Source organism: Strongylocentrotus purpuratus, unplaced genomic scaffold (genome assembly GCF_000002235.5).
Source record: "Strongylocentrotus purpuratus isolate Spur 01 unplaced genomic scaffold, Spur_5.0 spur5_scaffold_2, whole genome shotgun sequence".
Classification (NCBI taxonomy): Eukaryota; Metazoa; Echinodermata; class Echinoidea; order Camarodonta; family Strongylocentrotidae; genus Strongylocentrotus; species Strongylocentrotus purpuratus.
This window is the reverse complement of record NW_022145605.1, coordinates 13,684,743-13,708,613: the sequence shown is the minus strand read 5'-3', so window position 1 is coordinate 13,708,613 and position 23,871 is coordinate 13,684,743. Positions and strand designations below refer to the sequence as shown.

Genomic DNA, 23,871 nt, shown 5'->3' with positions numbered 1-23,871 from the left:
GATGATGATGACGATGATGAGGATGATGATGATGAGGATGAGGATGACGACAAGGATTATGATGATTATGATGATACATTTAGATATACATGTACAGATACAGATTTCACTCTGAAAATTTAGTTCTCTTGGCTGTTTATTTACAATCATCATTCTTTGACATACCTTTCGTAAAATTAAATGTTCATCCTCCTTAAAAAGAATAAAACCAAAAACAAGCCATTAAACAGTCTCATGAGGTATATTTTAAAGAACAAACAATATGTAAAGTACAGAATTACAATACTTTGAAGTATCCTGTAAGAAACTAATTATAAAATGGTACAAACCAAAAAAAATTGAAAAAAAAGCTTGATAACTGAATTTCTCATTTCTGTGGGTAAATAAACATATACATTGATAAAAGAACTCAAATTTCAAGATGTCAAAATGTGACCTACATCATGTATGAATGCAAAGATTCTGACTGGTATGTAACAGTTATGATAGACATCTACTGCAATAAAAGAAATGCGGTGTAGATTGCACACACCATTTTAATCGTTCTTATTTCAGGTATTTAACAAATTATTCCACACAAGTTCTAAAAACAAAAACATGCTTGAACATGGCACATAGCTTTCACTGAAGTCTTCCCCGAAAGTTCTACGAAACTACATCGTCATGACGACAGACTAATTTCAGAAACCGGGGTTCTGACAATCTACAAAACTACACTGTCTTTTGACTACACTGTCTTTTGACGACAGATTAATTTCAGAAATCGGTGGTCAAATAAAAACCATTTATTTTTATTTTTTGTTTTATTCATTTACTCAAGAATAAGCCTAGGTGAAGTATTAAATAGGGTATTTATAATTGTTCTTCCTATATGTAATAAATTCTTTCTTGTAAACAATTATGCCATTTGCATTCCTGACATGTCCTTGCATGCCAATATCTTTTGCTGATAAGCTACCAAAGGAGGGTTAAAGGTGGTTAAAGGAGGGAGTATCGAGAAACTATGTAGGCCAATCCTGAATATAGAAAAAATTAATGTTGGGAGGCATGATTTAGAGACTTTGGTGGAACGTGCTTTATAAGCACCGTTTTTATTATTATGACGACTTTAATAATCAGCTGTCATAACCAGGAGGTCCCAAGTTTGCAAACAAAATTCGATATGCCAGTGCTTTCTGTTAAGGAGCATTAAACCCCAATAACCAAGTCCCTTGGATAGGAGGGAAAGCCAAAGGTCACCTGGTAGCTTTACCTTAGAGCATAAATGTATACTACTTTTTATACCGATCAGGTGAAATAAATCACGAAATAATCAAAATGCAATCATAGAATTACTGCTAATTTTGCAGATTTACAAAGAATGACAAAATTTACTTGTGTATTCCCAATCAGGAATTTTCTTTTTCCTCATCTTTTATACAAAATATTACAAAAAGAGGTTCAGTATTTTTATTACTCATTATATACAGAAAAACGTATGAAAGATATGAAATCTAGAATCTATACAAAATGCATCCCTAGGTCTATGTACATTGTACGTCTCGTTCATTTTACAATGCTTTATTCACAAAAGGATATATTTGAATATCAAAATCTTGATTCATTGTGATTTTAAATGAATCAAATTTAATTGCACTGACTCATAATGGAAGAAAGTATTGATAAACAAAAAATTGTTAAAAAATGAAGAAGAAGAGGTATTCCACAGAGTAACAGTATATAAATACGCTAGCTGACCATATGGCCAATCTTACAATCATTATGCCAGTGGTAAAATAACTAAAATAACCTAGAAAGAATGAAGCTGCAAACCTTCTCTGGATGTAGTGTATAGCTCCAAAAGATACAATCAAAAAAATATGTGAATGTCACAAACATTTAACATTCAATGGAAACAAAACATTTGGTAGTAGTAAATGATATTTGAAAGTCAATACCTGGGCCTTGTCTCTAAAGAGTGGCAAATTATCCAAATCAAATTGCAAGTCACAAACGTTTTATCTTTTATAAAGAGCTGTGATTAATGTCCATCTAAAATACAATAGACTCAAATCATTCAAAACTCTTGTACTCTAAGACAGTGCCCAGAAATGTATTTTTGGCAGGATAATGCTCAGATCAACTTAAAACATGTTCAGATGAAAAAAATGAATGAACCTAATAGATTGCTTGTAATCAAAATGTATGAATCAGTTGACCTAGAGAAAGATCATCAGGTCAGGTCAGGTCATTGTGATATTTAGAGTTCTTCTCTGATCTCAATTTGAAGGGAAGGAAGATTCTCAAGGAAGGCTGGTGTTGTGTCAGAATCCCTGAACCCGGGTCTAAACTGCGACGTTTCAGGTTGCCTGCGACTCAACCTTGACCTGAGGTCACTGCCGAGGTCAAGCTCATCGCTCTCGTAGTCCACTTCCTCGTGATATGACTCGCCTCCCTCGTCTCCGCTGCTCTGCCAAGCATCGGAGAGGCGATCGTTGACGTCTAAGATCACCTTCAAGTTCTCCATGGACGGGGCAGGGGTTATTGAATGGCCGACGAGGGCTCCGAGACGACTCTTGACCGACAGCCTCTCTTGACCTTGGCCTTGAGTTTGTCGTAGTCTCTCACGTGCATCGGTCATGACCTGTTCGGTGGCTTGCTGGACCTCTACGGTGTCTCTGTGGTACATAAAAAAAAAGAAGAAGAAGAAGAAAAAAAACAATCAAATTGAATCGATTTTAACTGGATGTATTGAAGCATCTAATGTAAAGAGAATGTAAAGGGGAGTGTCCTAAAGGGTAATTTTTCCGGGGGTAATTGGCCGGGGATGAATGTCCAGGGGGTAATTGTCCTAGAACCGTACTAAAGCAACCTGTCCATAAAGGCAACCTGCCTGTAACACTATTTGTTATCTCTCCTCTAAAGCAACCTTTATATACAGATAGACAGTGAAACCTGCTTTAGTAACCACCTGTATAGAAAGGCCACCTGTCTACAAAGACCACATTTTTTGTTTTCCCTTGAAAATGGTTTCTTGTCAGTGAAACATGTACTAAAGGAACCTATACATAAAGACCATCTGTCTATAAAAAATTTGTCATCTCTCCCTCAAGCGGCCTTTATATACAGGTTTCACTTTATAATGAACAAGTTGTTGTATGAATATTTATTGAAAGTATTTCAAAGGTATGAGAAGATGAAATTACTACATGCACAGCAACCCATTAGAGTCTGTAGTTTCAGCCTCTGTAACCATTACCAAGGGACCCATACACAGAGCTGTCAAGTCAAATTTTTGCTGACATCCAAATGAAACAAAAGACTCATTCGGCTATTTCAAAGTAAAATAGAGGATATAGAATACTGTTACGAGAGATCCAAACCCTCCCATAGCGTATTGAGATAACTGCCACATGCGCATCTACCCATATACAAGATGGGTCATAGGTTAAATCATGGGGATCCAAACAGTTCCCTTCCACGTACAATCTCTATGGAAGGGAACTATTTTGGAGCACGGTGTAATGCCCGACCAATCAGAAACAACTTCCGGTGACGTAACTCTCTCTCTCAAGTGGCTACGAACACTCTCTCTCAGTGCAGACTCGCCCCTCTAGGCAGGCAGGCAGGCAGGCAGGCCTCATCACACGCACACACTCTCTTCCTCTACATCCATCCAACCCAATATCCGTATCTTATTTCACTTTGTAACAGATCCTCCTTCATTACTGCTGTCATAATATCTGGGTTTCTAAAAGGGAAAGCACGCTACTTGGGAAATATCGGCTCAAACTTCACGTCCTTGTACATGTACACTATGTCCCATTTGAATCAATTGTTTTTTTCCTTTTTCGACTCTGTAACTTTTTTGAAGAGTCAGATGGTACTTCATTAATCAAAGAATAAATTGCAAATAAATGTAATCTTTTCCCACTGTTATTTGTTCTCAAGGCCGGGGGGGAGGGGGGGGGGGGGGAGGGGGTCTTTTAATATTATCTAACATGGTAATTTCTCATGATTTAGAGGTTTATTGCACCATTGAACCAAATAATTTCTTTGAACTCCTTCAAAATCTTAATTTTAAAATGGAGTCTGAGCCTATGCCAAGTCTTAATATTTTCTTACCAGTTTTTTAGTTTGTGTCATTTCTCTTGAAGTTCATTTCTTTCTACCTTACTTCTACAATATTTCAACAAACTTGAATTTCTTCGAATGAACAAAAGCAATTTGCCTTTCTTTGACTACCGTAGTCCTACCACTGCCACTCTTTGCAATCCTGCAATATCCTTTTAATCTGTTGATGTGTCTAATTATAATTCAGAAAAAGAAAGAGAATCTATCGCTTCACTTTTATTAAGAACTTAGTCATCGCACAGCATGGCTCCAATTCTTGATTGACAGTTTCACTCTAATTAAATTGAGGAAATGTTTTCGAACTGACCAGATATTTCCACTTTCCTATCAGGGCGATTGCACACATTTTGCGGTTTGGCTCAATAACTTTTGATCTAGAGCCCTAAAATGATAAGAGATGCATGAGCAGAAAAAGCAAAACATCAGCTTACACTATCAATTCCTGTTGAGTTACTACACGAACATAGTGTTTGAATATTAAAAAGGAATGTTTACAAATGATAATAAGTATTAAAAGCATCAAATTTGGAATACCGGTATGTTTAAAGTTAAGAAACTTATTGTTTTTCTCTACGAATTGAGTCAATTTTCTATGTTTTGAAAAAAAAAATTATGGTTGCACTAATAGCAATACACAAGCATTCAAAATTAAAGAAGAAAGCTAATAATTTACCCCCCCCCCCCTCCAAAAAAAAAAAGTTCTATGAAGTCAGGCATTTATTTGTATAGTCACACACAATGCAGGGAATTTATAAGTCCTAACACAGTGTGCTAAGTTGAAATGGGGATAAGACAGCCGAGGTGATGAGGGTGGGTGAAGAGAGTGACAAAGAAATAGAGACAGACAGAGAGACAGATAGAGAAAGAGAGACAAAGAGCGGGAGGGAGGGAGAGACAGACAGAGAGAGAGAAAGAGATATAAAGAGACAGAGAGCCAGGGTGGAAGAGAGAAAGAGAGAGAGAGAGAGAGAGAGAAAGAGAGAGAGAGAGAGTGAGAAAGAGAGAGAGAGAGAGAGAGAGAGAGAGAGAGAGAGAGATGTCTACTGAACAAGAAAAGCAAGTACAGTTGGAACAATTTCCAAATGCATTTACACTGACATTCTGCTATAAAGCAAAACATCACAAAACAGGTAAATGTCAAAAGTAATTTGCCCAATTGAACTTTTACTCGTCGTAAACTCAGCCAGCACATCCTCGGCAAAGCGCCGTTAAAGGCTCATGTTTCAACAGCGACACATTCAGGTCACATGACCTGGTATCATGGCAGACGGGATATTCCCTAATGGGTTTGCGCTCAAGTGGAGGAAATGAGCCCAATTTCCACCACAAATATTAGCTAGCTAGGTGTCCCTGGCGCCAAGCACGCGAGGTGTAACTCAGGGTGAATGCAGGCAGGGGTACTCAGCAATGAGCTGCCTGTTGCAACTCAAATGCGTGTTTTACGCTATACAAATATTATGGAGGAAAGGGACAGTTCAGTCTTTGATTCAACATCCACTGTATACCCAACACGAACACTTATGTATGATTACTCTCAAAAATATGTATTAGAAACAAGGATAGAAAAGGGAGAGAGTGATAGGGAGAGAGTTGAGTTAGAGGGAGAAATAAAAGTAAAATAGAGAGGAAGAAGAGATGGAGTCAAAGGAAAAGGGAGAGAAAGAGATGAAAGCAGTAGGGAGGAAGTGAAGGAGGGAGGGATGGGGTCAGCAGAGAAAGGGGGTGAGGGGAGGGAAAGGAGGGATTGGAAAGAGAATAAGGAGGGGGAGAGACATTGAAAAAGAGAAAGAAAGATAAAGTGAGAGAGCTTGAAAGGGGAAGGGGAAAGAGATGAGATGGGGATAAAGAGTGAGGGGAAAAGAGAGAGAGAGAGAGAGAGAGAGAGAGAGGGGGGGGAGATAGGTATAAAGATGGAGAGGGGGGGGGGGGTTGAGAGGGGAAGATAGAGAGGGTGAGGAAGAGCGAGTGAGAGAGAGAGAGAGGGGGGGGGGGGTAAAAGCTAGAGAGGTACAGTGTAGAGGAAGAGGGAGGGGAGGACTTGGAAAAAAATAAGGAGGAAGGGAGAAAGTTGGGGTGGGGTGGAAGGGGGAGACAGAGAAAGGAAAACCGAACCAAAATCTGAAGTCATACAGATGGTTTTCATCAAGCTTCCAACACTGTACTAACTATTTGAGGGATGGTTATCTCACTAACTATATCTTCCACATACCCACAGGAAGATGACCATTCAAAGCAACATTTCAACACACTTCTAACATTCTAAATATAAGACAGTGTGAAGAGGAGGCTCTCTCGGGAGAATGACATATTCGATCTCCTCTACTTCACCATAAATCTGTCCACCAACTCGTTTGTTCTTAATAAACTCCCCACCTATCTTGCATCAACATCTTTTTATCTGACATTATGTTTATAGAAAAAGTGCAGCTTGAGCAGAGTCAAACTTCATTGTACAAAGATAATGTACATGATACAGCTGACTAAATCTGAGGGAAAAACATGGCTACCATTTAAAAAGGTTGCAGAAATTGCAAGGCTGGCTAGAGAAAAATAAGCAGAATGACTGTAATAAGTCAATTCGCAAATGAAGCGTGACAGTTTCATATTGATTGTGTAGCGATAGCAGTGTAAGGTTCAAAACAGGTAGGACAGGAATCAACAAAGGAAGGAATATGAGCGATAGGTGAGAAGCTCTAAATATAGAAACATTATAACCACAAAGGTTCTTTGTTCCTTGCTGAATCTTAGGCTTTATTTTCCTAACTAACAATAACTGACAATGGTATTTTTAAAGTGCATCTTAGAGTTAAAACATGTGTGCATCAATATCGGAAGATATGAGAGGGAAGGGTGAGAAACTCTGAATATAGAAACACTATAGACATAAAGGTTCTCTATTCATTCCTTGCTGAAACTTAATCTACTCCGCAGATATTCTTCCTACCTCTTTGATGGCAGATAGATAGCTCACAGTGGTTTTCTTACAGGCATTTTAGAGTTTAGCATTCATGTGTGCATCAATATTGGAAGGAATAGGAGGGAGGGGTGAGGAAGCTATAAAAAAAAGAAATCTCACAAGATCCCTATATTGTACATCTTTGAAGACAGTTATTTAAGAATAAATCGGTCATGAATTTAAAAAAAAAAGGAATGGATCTAAGTAAATTTGCAATTCAGGAGATAACGTCACGGACAAGAAACATCAAACAGGGTTCTGGGGCCGAAAGAAAAGAGCAACAGCTATTGAAAGTCTTCTTTATTTTTAACATGATCTTACCTTATCTTCTTAATCTCGTCGTCTATCTCATCAGCGTACATTCTTCTTGACACCTTATGTCTGCCTTCATTCCCATCTCTCAATGCATGCCTGACTTCGGCCTCCAAGTTGGCCCCTTCCTCCTCCTCCTCCTCCTCCTCATCATCGTCCCCGGAGCTGCGGCCGGCCTCGTCCTCGCTGTGTGGTGGTTGGAGAGGTGAGCGGTGCTGCCTACCGGTCTCTCGCTCTCCTAACCGTCTCTCCAGTCTCCCTGAAAGAAGACATAAATTAGAAAGATAGGATGGTAAGCAAGATGTGTGTTTATCAAACCATGCAAGTAGTCCAAATGTCAGTAAATATATAAACATTGATTTATTTATGTGATCATCTTCACAGACATTTCTTCTCTGAAACACTGGGACAAGTTAAGATAAACTTCAGTTCCGGTGAGGAAAGTGCATAATAAAGAGAGGATAGTTTCAATCAATTCTGAATCACTTCTCTTACATGTACATGTGTATACTAATAGGATGTTTGAATCCCTAGACTAATGAAAAAATAAATAAATGAAAACGTGATAGATTCAATAAAAAGCAAAAGAAACATTTGAGAGCGGCATGTGGTATTTACAGTGAGCTGGTACAATACACTCATGTCCTCATCTTTCTCTGCTCATCACTCAGCTATCAATTACCGTACACAATTTCTACCAAATTCATTTAGCATGAATCATCTATTTGAAGTCTTAAACATGCTGGGTAAGTTTTGTTTCATCCTGTGAGAATTTCTGTTATTCCCCAACTCAATATCACTTTCACTTAATTCGTTATGGATACAATGTAGAGCATATATATGCATAATAATATCCACCTTGCATACACTAACAATTGCCACATCAGGTCAGCCTCAGGCAAGCTTTCAAGATGCCCCCACCTCCCACGACCTGCCAATGACATTATAAACCAGGTCATGGTCTAATCTAAGCCTTCCCACCCCATACCAGACCTTACACTGTCAACTAAATGACCTAAAGCCTTGCCTTTGGTATAGCAAAGCACACCCACTTCACAAACCAGACCTCTGTAAACAAGGATAACTCACCGGTCTAAAAATACCCCCATGATCTCATACACTACACACAACTCCCTTAGGTCCATTCAGCCTGGCGCCAAACCCAATCTAATAAGCCCCAGTCCCTAACCAATCCCTAACCTTCGCTTCAATGCTTCAGTGACTAATATTACACTCATAGCCAATCATAGTCCAGTTCCAGTGACCCATACACACTTGTTGGTGTGAAATGGGCGACCCGAATTTCGCTCTGGGCTTTATTTCTGTCAAAGATAAAGATTTAGGGTTGCGATTTGGTTTCAGAATAGGTTGAGGGTTGACTAAAAAATGCCCTAATCTCTATCCTTCGCTTCAATGACTAATATTACACTCATAACCGATCAAAGTCCGGTTCCAGTCACCCATGCACACTTCTTGGTGTGAATGGGTGACTATAGACACTTGCTCTAGGCTATATTTTATCACAGATGAAGGGATAAAGCTTCAACTGAGAATTGGGTGTTTGATTAAGTTAAGGGTTAATGTTAGACTAGAATCAAAGTGCTGCAACTGCATACATGTGTATCATCTTACATGAAAACAACATACTAAGATTCATCTTGTGTCATTCAAATGCAAATCCAAAACTGCTGAAATTAAATTCTTCTATTAAAATCAATTTTATCTCCAAATTTTGTTTCCTGCTGCCCAAAACTTAGGAACAAGCAATACATGTCACAGCAATAAGAAGCTATAAAATCTGCAGGAAAATAAAAACAGACTAATTTCTTTCCACGAAACAAAATTGACTCTCTTCGATAGAATCTTGGCACTAAGATTAACAACCTATTCTCTTAAGGAACCGATGAGAGATGTTTTAGCCTGAAGCTATAAATCTTTCCTCTGCTTGGGTTATTAACAGTTCACCGTCAACTGACCGTAGATGGATATGACCTGATTGATCTAATTCCTGTAGTCCCGATCTATTACTTTCCATGTGTGGTTTAATCTCTTTTAGCAAACGGCTTAGTATTCTAGATATCATTTTGACAACAAGACAAAAACATCTAACCTTCCCCCTAATTACCAGATAATATACTCTTCATTTCTTACCAGAAAACTACCAGATAATTACTCTTCATTTCTTACTTTAGTCTAGAGATGCAAACATGATAACATTACTTAACCTTTCCTTGTGCTCCTTTCCATAAGATTTATTAGGTACACAGAATATCACCTACCACAAAACGTGACACCCGGTATCCAACGTTACCCAATGTAAAACAGAGAATATTAAAGAGCAATGAATGGACTGAATAGGGGCAAGAATTGAAAAGTGATTTGGCACAGTTTCCTATCGCCGGAAATGATGATGTTGACCATTATCTTTGTTGCATTTATCATGAGTAAAAGAAATGAAAAGGGTATGCATCATTCCTGGGTATTTAAAAAAAAAAAATCATCTTTTTGAGCCAGAAGGGCGTAAAAGGGTACGAGTTAACACCTTTCTGGGTCCAAATGAACAAACATCATGTTAACAAACTTTTTTCAATGTTTTATTGTATTCATCCATGACTATTCATCCTGTTTTTACGGTACCATGGGACACGATCAACTAACCAGGGATACTGCAATTCCTACAACGGAAAATGATGCAGGTACTTACCAGGTACTCTGCGTTTCCTAGGCCATTCCTCCTCGAGCTCCCTCTCTCCATCGGAGTCGTCCTCGTACCTTCTCTTCCGGGCCTGTCCTGGGATGTACTTGCCCTGCCGGATCTTCTGTTTCCTACAGATACAAACATACATTTCATCTTGTACATTACCACATTCTGAAACAAGGTGCTTCCGCACTGTTTGTTTACAGCCAGAAGGGCATTCACTTTATGTATGTTAAAACGTGTATGAGTAAGCACCCTCCTGGCTTGTATCAGATGATAAAACAGCCTCTCAACTCGAAACCAACACTAAATCACTAGGATTCATTTTTGTTTTAAACATTTTTGTCTGAAAACTACAGATTCCAAGCTTTCAAATGATATGTAACGCTTTAGGGATACTCCAATAAAACCACCTTGGATGTTATGTTTTACTTAGCTTTTACAGTTCTACTATAAAGAAGAACCCTATTTTCAGCATTTTCTCTGTTATCTGATTTCTGACTTATCTGTGGTTTGACACATTGGGTTACATATTCAGTTTCAAAAGTGTAACAGTCTTTCAATACTACCTAAAAGGCAAATATATCTTTCCTCCGCCAAGTCATGTTTTGGCGATATCCATGATACACATTCAAGTAGCACATCAGTCACAACATTTTCTTATTCATCTCATTGGTTGTTGGACAAAAACACTTACAAATTTAATTATCGATCATAAGAAAAAAATTATAAAATTCCATTAATCAACAAAGGACATTTTCATAAAAAGCAACCTAACTTTTGACTAAAACTCTAATGTATTGTATTTGAACATATCTCAAACAGGCAGTTTTGCACAATACATCACAGTGTTGCTTTAAAGGCATCGTTTAACAATGTTTTCAGTTTTACAAATCTGAGATGCATGACCGTACGTGTTATCAGTGTCTGTGATATGGTGTAATATTGAGCACTAAAAAAAATTGAGTGATCGGTTTTACCATAATCATTTTCCTTCATAGACTGAAGTGTTATAAAAACTGTTGGAAAACGGTTTTTGAAATTTTGATTTCCAATCATAAATGTTTTAATAATCAGAAAGGTGATCGGCTTGTAAAAGTCATGGGATTCCTGACTGACCTAAAGGTTTATAATTATGATTGAAGAATCTGAAGCAAACATACCTAATCCCTTTAATTACATATGTGTTTAACTTACTTAAGATATGAATGTCGATTAAATCAAAGCAATTAAATCATACCGTCAAAATACCATCAAATGCCTGACAATTTGCAAGGTAAACTTTGTTCACCCACCCTACATTCTCAATAATCCCTTGAGTATATGTATCAGCCCCATCCATAATTCATGGCACAGAAACAGACTGCATCTTTGTCTGGAAATGGGACATCGGATCATCCCTTTTGATAAATTGAAGGAAACTCTCATTTGGAACGAATTTGGGAGAAATTTGGGCAAACTTTGATTTTTGTGTCGCGAGTTAATGAATCAACCGTGCCACGTGCCAAGTATAGGGCAGCAGCTGTTAACTCGGCTCAATGAATTACTCGGATGGTAGCTGACTTCTTTGTCTTCGCTTTAAGGGTCACTTCTCATAATATCCTATTAAATGTGCAAACATATGAGTACGATAATACGTGTATATGGCAGAAATGTAAACATTCTTTTAAATAAGCAGGAACACAAACAAAGATTGTAAATAAAGTTCTTTTAAATGTACATATGTGTGTGTACAGTATACATCCACAAGCATTTCACGTATGTAAATAATCAGAGATAGAAAGAGAGAGAGAGAGAGAAAGAGAGAGAGAGAGTTAGTGGGAGTGAAAGATGGTGTGCGAGAATAAGTTTCAGAGAGAGAGAGAGTAAGGGAAAGGGAGAGGGAGAGAGAGAGAGAGAGAGAGAGAGGGAGGTGGAGGAAGGGTGGTAGAGTTTGAGTGAGTGTTTGTCTACTTACATTGACTGTGTAATAATCCCCCTCATTCCACCAAAGTTAGGATTGCCATACTTGATGTAATATTGGCTGTGTTTGTAGGCTCCGCTCTCTTTTACATCATCTGAAAAACAAAGATAAAATATGATTAAAGCCAGCTGAATGGATCTGGGATAGGAAAAAAAGTGATCTGTTTTGATGGTATAAAATCATCAGATTTATTTGATGAGGAGATCCTCATTTCCCATTTTTTTTATTACAGAGATATATTGTTTTAATCTTAATAGATCACTATTCAAATCAAATCAAATAGTTTCTCATATATACATTACGTAATTTAACAATGTGTGACCAAAATAAGTTTCCATGTACAATATTCTTGTGAATTTGGATTAATAAAAGAATTGAATTGAATGGAATTGAATCCAATTTGCTAAGCTATCAAACTGAGCCAACTTTCCAGTATATAAAGTCCAAACTGAAATATGGAGATAATAGCTTACCCCTCGTAGCATACCGCATGAGTATCTCATCTCTCCCTCTCCTGAGAGCCTCTTCGTGCGTGATGTCTACTGGACCTAGATCTTCGTCTCCTAACTGAATGCCCTCCATTCCTTCGTCTCTTCTGCCTGCTGCTACATCAAAAATATAGTAATAATTATCCATTCAAAATTCAATATTCAAAATTCAAAATTCAAAATTCAAAATTCAAAATTCAAAATTCAAAATTCAAAATTCAAAATTCAAATTCAATATTCAAAATTTTAGTCACAAATTAGTCATCCATGCTGCCAAGTGGGCAAGCATTTTGAATATTATTAAAGGTCGGTAGGAATGAGAGGTCGCGTTTTATATTGTTTCTTTCATTTGGCCAGGTGCCTGTAATCTCTTAATACCAACAATTGACAACTAGTCCTTTGATTTTGTTGTTGACATGTGTACATTTCACATGATTTATATTTTATTATAGGATCCATTATAATTTATGTTGATACTATGTGATGTGTAGTTTGAAATGAAAAGGAACTTTAATGAAGACCCAAAAGAGGTTTCTAAGAAGGACAATAACCATTTTTCGCAATGGGACATGTCAGAATTTATTTCCAATGATATACTTTAGGTGTTGGTTGGAGACAAAATCTCAGTTAAGAAATATGCAATTTGATAAAAATCTTTTTGTACAAACATGAGCAGAGTAGACTGCAAGGTAACTCACATGGATGTAGATTGTGAAGTAATCTTAAAAGATTAGAAAATTAACAAGTTAAAAATTAAAGAATTACAAAAATGATAAAACGTTTAATGAATTGTTTATTCTTTTAAATAATGGGGAATATCATTCTCATGAAAATAAATGAAATTAGTAACTATAGAAAGCAGTTTAGTCTTACTCCGACATAAATTTGAAAGCAAATGTACAGCCTATCAGCTGGAAAATACTAAAAGAAGGATTTTAATTACCATAATTTGAATGTGAATTGGTGGTTGAGGTGGGGATGATTCTGGCGGCAGGTGGTCGGACCTTCTCACCGGTCTCTCGATCACTAACCAAGTCTACACCATCTTCATCTTCATCTAAAGAGAAAAAATGAAACCGAGCCTTACTAAACAATGCTAATACCGGTACATGTATCAACATTTCATTCTCAATGAGCATACATGAAAACTTTTAGTGATCTTTTAATCGCATATCAGTGATGTTTTAATAGTCGCATATACCGGTAGTGATGTTTTAGTTTAACCTTTTAATGATATTTTAGCCACCTTTTAATGATACCTTAGCCACCGTTTAGTGACATCTTTATAGTCACCGTTTAGTGACATTTTAGTCATCTTTTAGTGATGTTTTAGTCACCTTTTGGTGATATTCAGTCAACTTTTAGTGATATTTCTATAGTAACCTTTAAGTGAGCTTCTGTCACCTTTTTGATATTTTAGTCACCTTCTAGTGATATTTTAGTCACCTTCTAGTGATATTTTAGTCACCTTCTAGTGATATTTTAGTCACCTTTTAGTGATCTATTAGTCACCTTTTAGTGATCTATTAGTCACCTTTTAGTGATCTATTAGTCACCTTTTAGTGATATGTTTTGCATCTTCCAATCCAAACAATTTGAACTGAACAGCTTACATGAGCAGTAAAAAAAAAAAAAAATTGTTAATAAATTGGATATCCATCTTTGTCAGTAAATTCCCCAATTCATAAACAAACATTGAAATCCTTCTATTAGATGATATTGCATGTAGTTCAAAGGTTAAACAAATATTTAAGCATACCATCTACATGTACCTTATCAAGAAATCTTGATAAAGACTTCTTAACATGTATAATGTGTCCACGCAGACAAGATTTTAAATGTTTTAGAGCAAATAACTGTAGATACAGAATTTGAGTCTGTCAAAATGAATAACACAAACTTTGGATTGGTTTGTTTTCATTTAGCTATTGAATTAAGTAATTTGGCTAATAGTACAGGGTCAGGTGCTATTCATAAGCCTCAAATTTCAAATATGGACCCCTAAATTTGAAATGTAAATGGGGGGGGGGGGGGGCATGCATAAAGGTCCAATAAATTTCAATCTAGGGACCCTTAAAAATTATTACAAATTAGTATGGACCCCTCCTCAAGGTTTGAGGGTGATCTTACCTCCTCCCTCTTCCATCGGTTCTGATTCCAGTTCTATCCTAGGTTCAGGTTCTTGGACTGGTTCTGGCTCTAACAGATGTCTGGACTGGGCTAGGTTCTTCAGGCCCAGCTTGAAGTAGCCTTCTCTAGGCTTGCTCATGCCTAGAAGGGCCCTGGCGGCCGAGTGCGGGTCCATCCATACTATATTACCTGTACAAACAAGAAGGGATTATTAAACATACATAAAGGACTCTTTATAAAACATGTGAAACAAATTAATAACCCATCCATATAAAAACAACTATTAAAAAAAATATACAAAATTATTAACAATTTGCAAAAATAACTCTGAAAAAAAGAAGAAAAAAAATAACATATACTAAAAGAGCTCTAGAAAAAGTTTACAGTGGTGTAAAATTCAGAAAAACACCACATCAAAAATGTTGCCAGATCATCTCACATTGTACCCCTAAACAGCTCCGTTGAACAAACTTATTTTCAACTCAGAAACACACAAGATGATTTGTTTTATTATTTCCGTAAATAAAGACAAATAATCCTTAAAAATAACACTATGTATTCTATTCTTTAAAAAACAGCTTACATTTTGAGATAAATGAGCTTTCGATCGTTAATCACTGTGCGTTTCCAAGCTGCTGACGATCTCTTTGAGTGTCAATAAAGTATAACCATGTACCTAGTAAGCATCCAAACCCCAGAATGATATGACTCCTATCGAATCGGGCACATAGCCCTCATTGTCAAAAACTAGTCACCTGGAAAAAGTTTGTTGTCAGTATAACAAACAAAAATGGAATAAACAAAATACCTATCATGACAGCGCACAAAATGTATGTTTACTGATGCATGTCACTCCCACTTCTAATATAAAGCATGGACCTTGGACCTATAAAATGATAATCATCATGATATTGCATTTTCGATGAAAACCCTGATAACAATAACTAGATTTAGATGGAGATATAATACGTACTGTAAATATACTTTTTGTTATCTTATATGTTTGTAAAGCTATAATTACATCATTGAAATGATAAGGAAACATATGTCTGCGTGTCTTGTACAGAGAACCCTAATTTAGCAACAACCTTTATATAAAGACCACATTTCCCCCCTTGACAACCTTTTCGCAAAGAAACCTGTACATAAAGACCATCTGCCTATGAAGACCACTTTTCCTGTCACCTATACAGATTTTAATGTATACAGTAGTTTAAAAAAGGAGTGCTTAAAAGACGATGGACTACAATAGTTCCATTACATAAACAATATTATATCCCTCATGTATAGTTGTTTGCATTGCGATTGTACAGAGCACGAAAAAGGTATAGATAAGTGCTATCTACCTGAGATAGTACTTATTGTAAAGTAATTTTTACCCCACTTGCCCACCGTTGCCCATTGAATATGCATAGCAAAGTAGGTTATGCAAAATGTCAAAGTCAATGTCAATGTCAAATGAGCGCGCATCGACTGTATTACATGTATGCATGTTGCGCTTTGTAAAATCTAGTTGAAGCTAAACTGTCTGCAGAATCAGTTCTTATTATTATGTAAAATTCACTTTAAATAGACCTTATTGCCGATGTGGGATATAAAACAAATATTAACCTCCTTTACTCGCGCAATGGATACAAACTATCATCGCCTCGGTGATCTCGGGGCTACCATTACCCTCGTAGTCGATTAATATTTGCTTATCACGCCATCCCCCACATGTCCACACCTTCAATGACAAATTCGCACTTTGATTAAACATTATTTTTCGGCAATGACTCAAATTCACAATGAATTTCTTTGACAACAAGTTGTCCTTTTGAGTTCTGTCATTTATATTTTAGTAATTGTATGCAAAGTAGTGTTTGATCATTTAACAGGAATGCAAACATCACTGAATCAAGCCGCGGCTATGGCACTAAAAGTGTATGTCAATTTCTTGTACGAGCAACAACATAATTTTCAAACAGGAATGATTCCTATTATTTGGTTGGTTGGCTGATGGTTTGTCTTACCTGATTGTTAAGAAAGCAATTGTGTATATATGCTTGCATTAAGCAGCCAGATAATTGAAGTCTTTAAGTAATCCTCGAGTGACTTGGTAATGAGGTAGAGCATCAACTTGGTTTTGAACCTGGGACCTTGCGATTATGACACCACTGCTCTACAAATGGGCCATCACCCCTTCTTGAAGAGAGATGTTCGATCCTAGTATTCCTAGAGTTGGTTTTATGTGTTCATTTCTAATATTCCTAAAATTTGTTTGTTCATTTCTAAAATAACAAATCACATAACATGTAGCCCTGTTTATGTCTGTCGTCAGGTCTAACCGAAGGAGACTGTGATTAAACACACGGAAGGATGGCACGGGGATAACTCTATCTCACCACATCGCATTAATAGAAAGGTCTCTCAACGACATCAGACAATGGGGAAGCCACCGTCTCAATGCAATCATAAATTTGGCGGAATGGGTGTCAGATTGTAATTGGAAGGGATATGATTTTCTCCTTGATCGTTTATTGTGAAACATAATGACATATCATGACTTAATTTGTGTCAATTAGATTAACAAATCATTCTGCACCCTCTCAGGTCTCGTTATGTAGTAAACACCCGCAGGATCCATGTGCGGTCAAATATTATTACAGGAATTATCAGCTTCTTGCATATAGTATTACATAACCTACATGTAAGTCAGCCAAATACCTCAGAATACATAGCATACAGACTAAGAATTCAATAAACTTCTGTACTACAGTGTAGCAGGTTTAAGATTATAAGTACATGTACTGTATGTGATCACTGTGCTGTTATGGCGATTCGGCAATTACTGCTAGGCAAGACTTGATAAGTTGTAGAAGTATGGTAGGCATTAAGGTCTTGGGCTGTTGCAAATGGTCATGTAAATGAAATAAGCGATAGAAATTTTTTCTGGCAAGACCTAACAAACTCTCTGTAACCATTTAAGATCTGTCCCATGACCTTTCTATTAGAGTAAATGTGATTGCCAGTTGCAGATTATTGCCTGCCCCATTGTCTCAAGGGCTTTAGACAACACTCAAACAAATAATGGTTTACAATATATTCCCAACAATCAAATATAGAAAAATTAGTCTAGAGAGCCCATCACTGGAAGCCTTGAATACAATTTTCAACCAAAAGAACTTAAAAAAACCATCTGAAGTCCTATGTTACCGAAGAAGCCACAGAATACTAGACAGAAAAAGAGAGGTCCTTAAGCAAATGGATGTGAGACATGTTGTCTGTCTGTCTGACCTACAAAGATGAATATCATGTAATGTATATCGTCACCTGAGAGCCAGAAGGACGTTAACTTGTATCCTTAAAGACAGAGATAATGCCTCTTTAGCCCTCAGCAGATGATGTGATCCTATCAAGTCGTGTCTGAGGAATCACTGTATCTGTCATTGTAATAGCCTTATAGGGCTTATTCAGAGAGAATTTAGCTCGACTGGATGAATATTGCTGAAATCCATGACAGCAGTATCCCTATTTATTATGTCCCAGTCACCCTGATAGACCCAAAACCAGACTAACAACAGACCAAACAAACAAAGAGATTACATTAGCCAGAATGGTCATGTTGGTGGTTGGGTTGGAGTTGGTTTAGTGGTGTGAGACGGCTTTCAGTAGGAGGCGGATACAAGTTTTTAATTTGATACTTTGTTAATTATATTCTCTTTTGAAAACTTAAATTCACAATTTACATTTTATTCAAATTACAATGTATTTTTTAATGTAATGTAAAATTCAAGCAATAACAAGTTTGCAAGAATTATCTTCAGTAGATGACGAAGAAGAGGAAAAAAAAGGAATGAGAAGAAATGGGAAAGGACTAGATAAAGAGACAAGGGGTGAAATAGAAAAAGTCAGAAATAATAGAATGAAAATATAGGAAGAATTTGAAAGAGACTAAAGAATAAAGTATGTCATATCTCACATACCGAGAATCTTGCAAAATAATTGGTCAAAATGAGGTTACATGACAAATGACAGAATGTCTAACCTAATCTGGTGGTCATAGTATTAGTAAAAGCCATCACAAGATGTAATAGTCTTCGGCCATTGGCTTGTGAAGATAGTTGCCCCGATATCCCCTTGGTGAGGATAGTATTTCACATCATCTCTTATAAGTTGGTGACCATTCGCTCAATATAATGATCTTTTACGAACCAGATGAGCATTACAGTCAAACCTGCTGCAGCAACCACCTGTATAGAAAGACCACCTGTCTACAGAAACCACATTCTTTGTTTCCATTGAAAATGGCTTCTCCTTGAAACATGTACCGGTACTAAAGAAACCTGTACATTAAGACCACCTGCCTATAAACTTATAAAGACCACTTTTCTTGTCTCCCTTCGGTGGTCTTTATATAGACAGGTTTCACTGTACTTCCTCTACATGCCCTTCTGGCTCTCAGCAGACGATATAGCATGAATCAGTTCTACAAAATCATCTCTTTTTGTCTGGCATCTCCCCTAATCATCCTATCAATCTTTGGTGATTCATCTTCTACCCGATGCAACACAGATGTTCAGATTCAGTGGGTGACCATTCGCTCAATATAATGATCTGCTGCTAAGAACCAGAGGAGCAATATTGCCTCTAAATGCCCTTCTGGCTTTCAGCAGAGGATACAGCATGAATCAGTTCAACTAAAATCATCTCTTCATGTTTGGTATCTCTTGTAGTTGGTGATCATTCTCTCAATAAACATAATGATCTGCTATAAAGAACCAGATGAGCAATACTACCTCTTAAGCCTTTCTGGCTGTCAGCAGACGATATACAGCATGAATCAGTGCTACAAAATCTTCTCTTTTTGTCTGGTATCTCCCCTAATCATCGCATCAATCTTTGGTGATTCATCTTCTACCCGATGCAACACACATGGCCAGATCGTAATGATGTCATGTACAAATGAGCTGCTGATTACAGGCCGATTCCCAGAGGACCACAAGCCTTCAAGCAGTGTCATATCGAATCCATACACGGATGACCAAAGACTGTGATCTTTATCTGGAGGATGAACTATGATTGGTCTCATATACTGTAAGATATGATTTACTTTTTAAGGGCATGATATTAAAGGTGCTGTTTTGAATTTTTGACATGGTCAAGAAGATAACCTAATTGTTAAATCTATTTGTTCAAAATTTTAAGTCTACATGTTTAAACTACTATAGTGTCTTGGAAGTGTCATATCTAATTGATACACAAATGACCACAGAGTGTGATCTTTATCTAGATTCTAGAGGATGAACTAGATTTATGCCATACTACAAAATGTCATACTCAATGCCATTTACTACTTCATGGCTTGATATCAACGAACGATTTACGGTTTGGACATGGTCAAGAAGGTTCAATGATCTGTTGTTAATACTATTATGGTGTCTTGGAAGTGTCATATCTAATTCACACACAGATGACCACAGACTGCATGTGATCTTTATCTGGAGGATGAACTATGATTGATCTCATACTATGAAACTAGAAACATGGCAAATTTCACAAGTGGTTCAGGTTAATGAAAGTTTCCAGCCGAGAAATAATTAGACCCCAACTCGTGCAGAACTTTTCTCAGTATTGTCCTGTAATCAGAGTCTACATGTAGTAATAACTAGCAATTAATACAGCAACTTGTTGGGGGGAGGGGTAAGGGCTTCAAAAAGAAAAAGAAAACAAGTTTGTAAGTCTTTTTTTCCTCTTCAATGGATCCATGTTAATCCATACACGTTCTCATTTGTTCTATATCCTTCACTCTGCAAAGCTTAAAAGCAATCAGGGTTTGACAGTACATCACATGGGCCCCCAAATTTTAACTCTGTACCCCATATTTCAAAATTTAAATAGAGAACCCAGGCACATATAAAATTCATAAGTTTAAATCCATATTCTGGATTAAAATAGTCAGTGTGGAGCCCTAAAATATTCTCAATTCTACACACCAGACCATGTTTGGTACATGTCAAGCTTGACGTCAACATGGAGATAAAAACCAGTACCCCCATGTCGTCGACCCCCTATCAGGTGCAAACCGACTATCGAAACCCACTCCGCCACTTTACAATTCCTGTCTTAAATCTGCTACATTTCCTGTTTCCCCCTTATGTCACATTCCCCAGAGACCCACCTGATCGACCGGGTCTTCAACTAACAGGTCTTGACTTCTTTATTCTTCCTCAACAAATTATCTTTTACTCTAAACGTTTCCGACAATTAGAGAATAAAACATGTTTTAATGCCAGTCTGTCACAAGAGAAACAGAAAGAGGAAGAAAGAAAAAAAGAGCTTTAGTTTTAGAAAAGACCCCCCCCCCCTAACAACAACAACAACAACAACCACGAAATGAATAAATAAATTAACACAACATTTAATGTGCAAATGGCAATTTTAAAAGCTTATTGAATAGGAATGTTTACATTTTCAAGCATGTTTGTGGTAATATATTTTTATTTATTAATACAGACAGACAGAAGAGATGGGCAGAGGAGAGGAGAGAGTTTGAAAGTCAGAGTGAAAGAACCGGAGAGAATGTGAGAAAAGGAGAATGTGAGAAAGGGAGAGGGAGAGAACAAGAGAGAGAGAGAGAGATGAAGAGCTTGAACTGAAGAATTAAAAATGTCAATCAAAAGAGCAAAGTTTTAAGCTGCAAAGGTGAGTCACATTGGAGCACATGTCACAATCAATTCACATTGGAGACTGGATACCTCGAGACGCGAGACACATTCTTCTTGCGGCTTCTTCTTGCGGCTTCTTCTTCTTCGACCAAATGGGAAAGAATCAATTGGAGATGATAATGACATCAGACAACCTGTAGGCAGTTGCTCAAAAGTTTAAAATTAGAGGGTGAATTTGGGACCCTGTGTGAATCACTGGGGTATATAGGCTTGGGAGTCGCGATCTACACTGAAATCCCAAATCGAATCTTCGCCTAGATACCTGCACACGCAGATAGACACATTTAGCACTCATTACAAACTTAGCCTAAACAGATCATGGGTTTAGTAGCTATACGTGTAGGTGGATACATTCTATTCAAGGATCTACATGTATCGTCAGAGCTTTCCATCCTAAAATGATTTTTAATAGAACTTACCGGTACATACTCCCATGTCATTCAAGACTGAAGAGTGTTTTTCCACAATTACCTGAAGTAGTGGTTTTCCACTTTTAATTAGTAAAAAAGTAAAAAGTCCACTTTATCACATGACCTGTAATCTATCTGTAGAAATAAACTTTCCCTAAAAAGATGTAGTGTGTAGTTTGGTTCATAAAACATATTTTTCCCTCTTGTGAAAGAATATAGTTGCATGAGGTGCGTATGTTTCTAAAATAGCAACAAGCGTCTATTTCAAGCAATCATGAAAATTTGCCGGATGTAAAGTTGTATTACATTTGGGGGTTAATTGAAACTTCTTCTGGGAAAGGGCATGTTATTAGGTCTCAAGTACTATTATTCACAATTTCTTTATTTTTTTCCTCCACAAAGTAAATGTACAATAAAAATCTAAAGCCACAGCCAAAGCAAAGCTACATAAGGTCACTTTTACAGTGCTTCAGTTGAAAAGAGTATATATGTTTTATGTCATATACTCACATACTATCCCAGTTTAAAGCATTGTATATTAGGTGATTCAATCTATACATCACATGACACAGGAAAATCCAATTTCATGACAGACGTGATTACGTTTGCGTCTTTTCTCGGTCCCAAAACATGATGTACATTAAGGGGATTAATCATTCCCAGTTGATGCTATCGTTTTTTTGTTGACAGAACGTGTCAAATCTCCACCCTGTCTACGCCACTGATGGCAACAAACTCTCGTAGAAAAGCGCAATATGATACTTTCCAATTCATTATATGTTTTGTCGAAAAAAAGCCTTTGGAACTCACTTCTTATCTTTGCAACAATTTTCCCCCCTCTCTTTCGGTAAGTTAAACCTAAGTTCATTGCTCTACGCCGATCGACATTGATATGTTTGACCTTTCAATCCCATCATGCACTTGACTTGCTTTCTGACATACGAGGGAAGTCACACTTTGATTTCTGTACCCAACACACCTTTCATTTTTTGAAGGTGGGTCAAAGCTTCAACATCTTGATTGGACTGGCCCTGAAAAGTTCAATGTCCTGTGCTGTTTATTTATTCTAAATTAGCGTGTATTACTGCTGTGTATCATGGTTGTTTGAACAAAATTATACTTAAAATATTCAATAAATAACTTGTTGATCTGCAATTTTTCTTCCATAAACATTGCATTACTGAACTTGTAATAAAATGTTTTAACCCTCCAACATATTAGTTAAAAAATGAAAAACTGACAATTCAATTAGATAGACATGAACTCCAAACTCATATCAGGTGTTTTGCGGTTTAGGAATAAGGAAAATAATTTTGAAAATACATACAAATACAAGCCTAGGGTGAATCTACCCTAAAATTGAAATAAAGTGCGCCCTAGAATGATTGCTGGTAGATCTGAATCAATGACCTTGAAATATAAGTTATTTCCTGAGAGTCAGAACAATGTTGATTTACTTTTGAAGTTTATAAGTTAACACCCTTCTGGTTCAGGAAAGATTGAACTGGTACATACAGTATATACCTTCAGTGACTATAAAGCATGTATCAACTATCAACAAGTATGCTATACACTGTGAAATAGATTCATCAATTGCCTATCAAATAAATCTTGCATTCAAAGTTGAGAACTTTCATAAAACAAACATAACAAATTGTTTTCGAACTGGGGCACGAAACATTCAAACATGGAGCTGGGCACTTTTGCAAAATGTCACAAGCCGTCCCCATGACGATTAAGTCTGAAGGGTGAAGATACAATCTTCTACTAAAGGAGGATATAGGAAGGTTCTTGAGACATCGTTCAAAATCTCTGCTTACATGACTGACTAGTTGTAATGAAAGGAATGAACACAAGAGCTAAGAGCGTTTTTGGAAGTGAGCAGCAAGTGGAGCAAAGTTCCACTCAAACAGCCCTAAATGCACCCTGGTGACAGGTGTTGAGACCTCTGCACGCTCTACAAGAGCGCTGCTTTCATATGCTCTCGGGGGACGCACCTTCAAACATTAACGCTCAACTTTTTTTCTCCTTCATATCAGGTGTTTACGCTGTAGAATCTATCGTTCTCATCAAATACATAACAAAATAAGCGTA

At 37.0% G+C, this 23,871-nt stretch overlaps 1 protein-coding gene across 3 annotated transcripts in view; it reads right to left on the bottom strand.

Moving 5' to 3' along the window:
• Positions 1–122: 122 nt before the first annotated feature.
• Positions 123–23,871, bottom strand: part of LOC115918242 (nuclear cap-binding protein subunit 3-like) — a 66,975-nt gene continuing 43,226 nt past the window's right edge. The window contains exons 5-11 of one of the 3 annotated variants that reach the window (XM_030991723.1): positions 14,661–14,849; positions 13,474–13,587; positions 12,516–12,644; positions 12,037–12,136; positions 10,086–10,207; positions 7,391–7,640; positions 123–2,657 (exon numbers count right to left, since the gene is read on the bottom strand). In XM_030991723.1, coding sequence (XP_030847583.1) covers positions 2,240–2,657; positions 7,391–7,640; positions 10,086–10,207; positions 12,037–12,136; positions 12,516–12,644; positions 13,474–13,587; positions 14,661–14,849 — 1,322 coding nt within the window. In that variant the 3' untranslated portion in view covers positions 123–2,239. The remainder of the gene's footprint in view (positions 2,658–7,390; positions 7,641–10,085; positions 10,208–12,036; positions 12,137–12,515; positions 12,645–13,473; positions 13,588–14,660; positions 14,850–23,871) is intronic. The other 2 variants (XM_030991724.1, XM_030991725.1) reach the window with 2 other exon arrangements.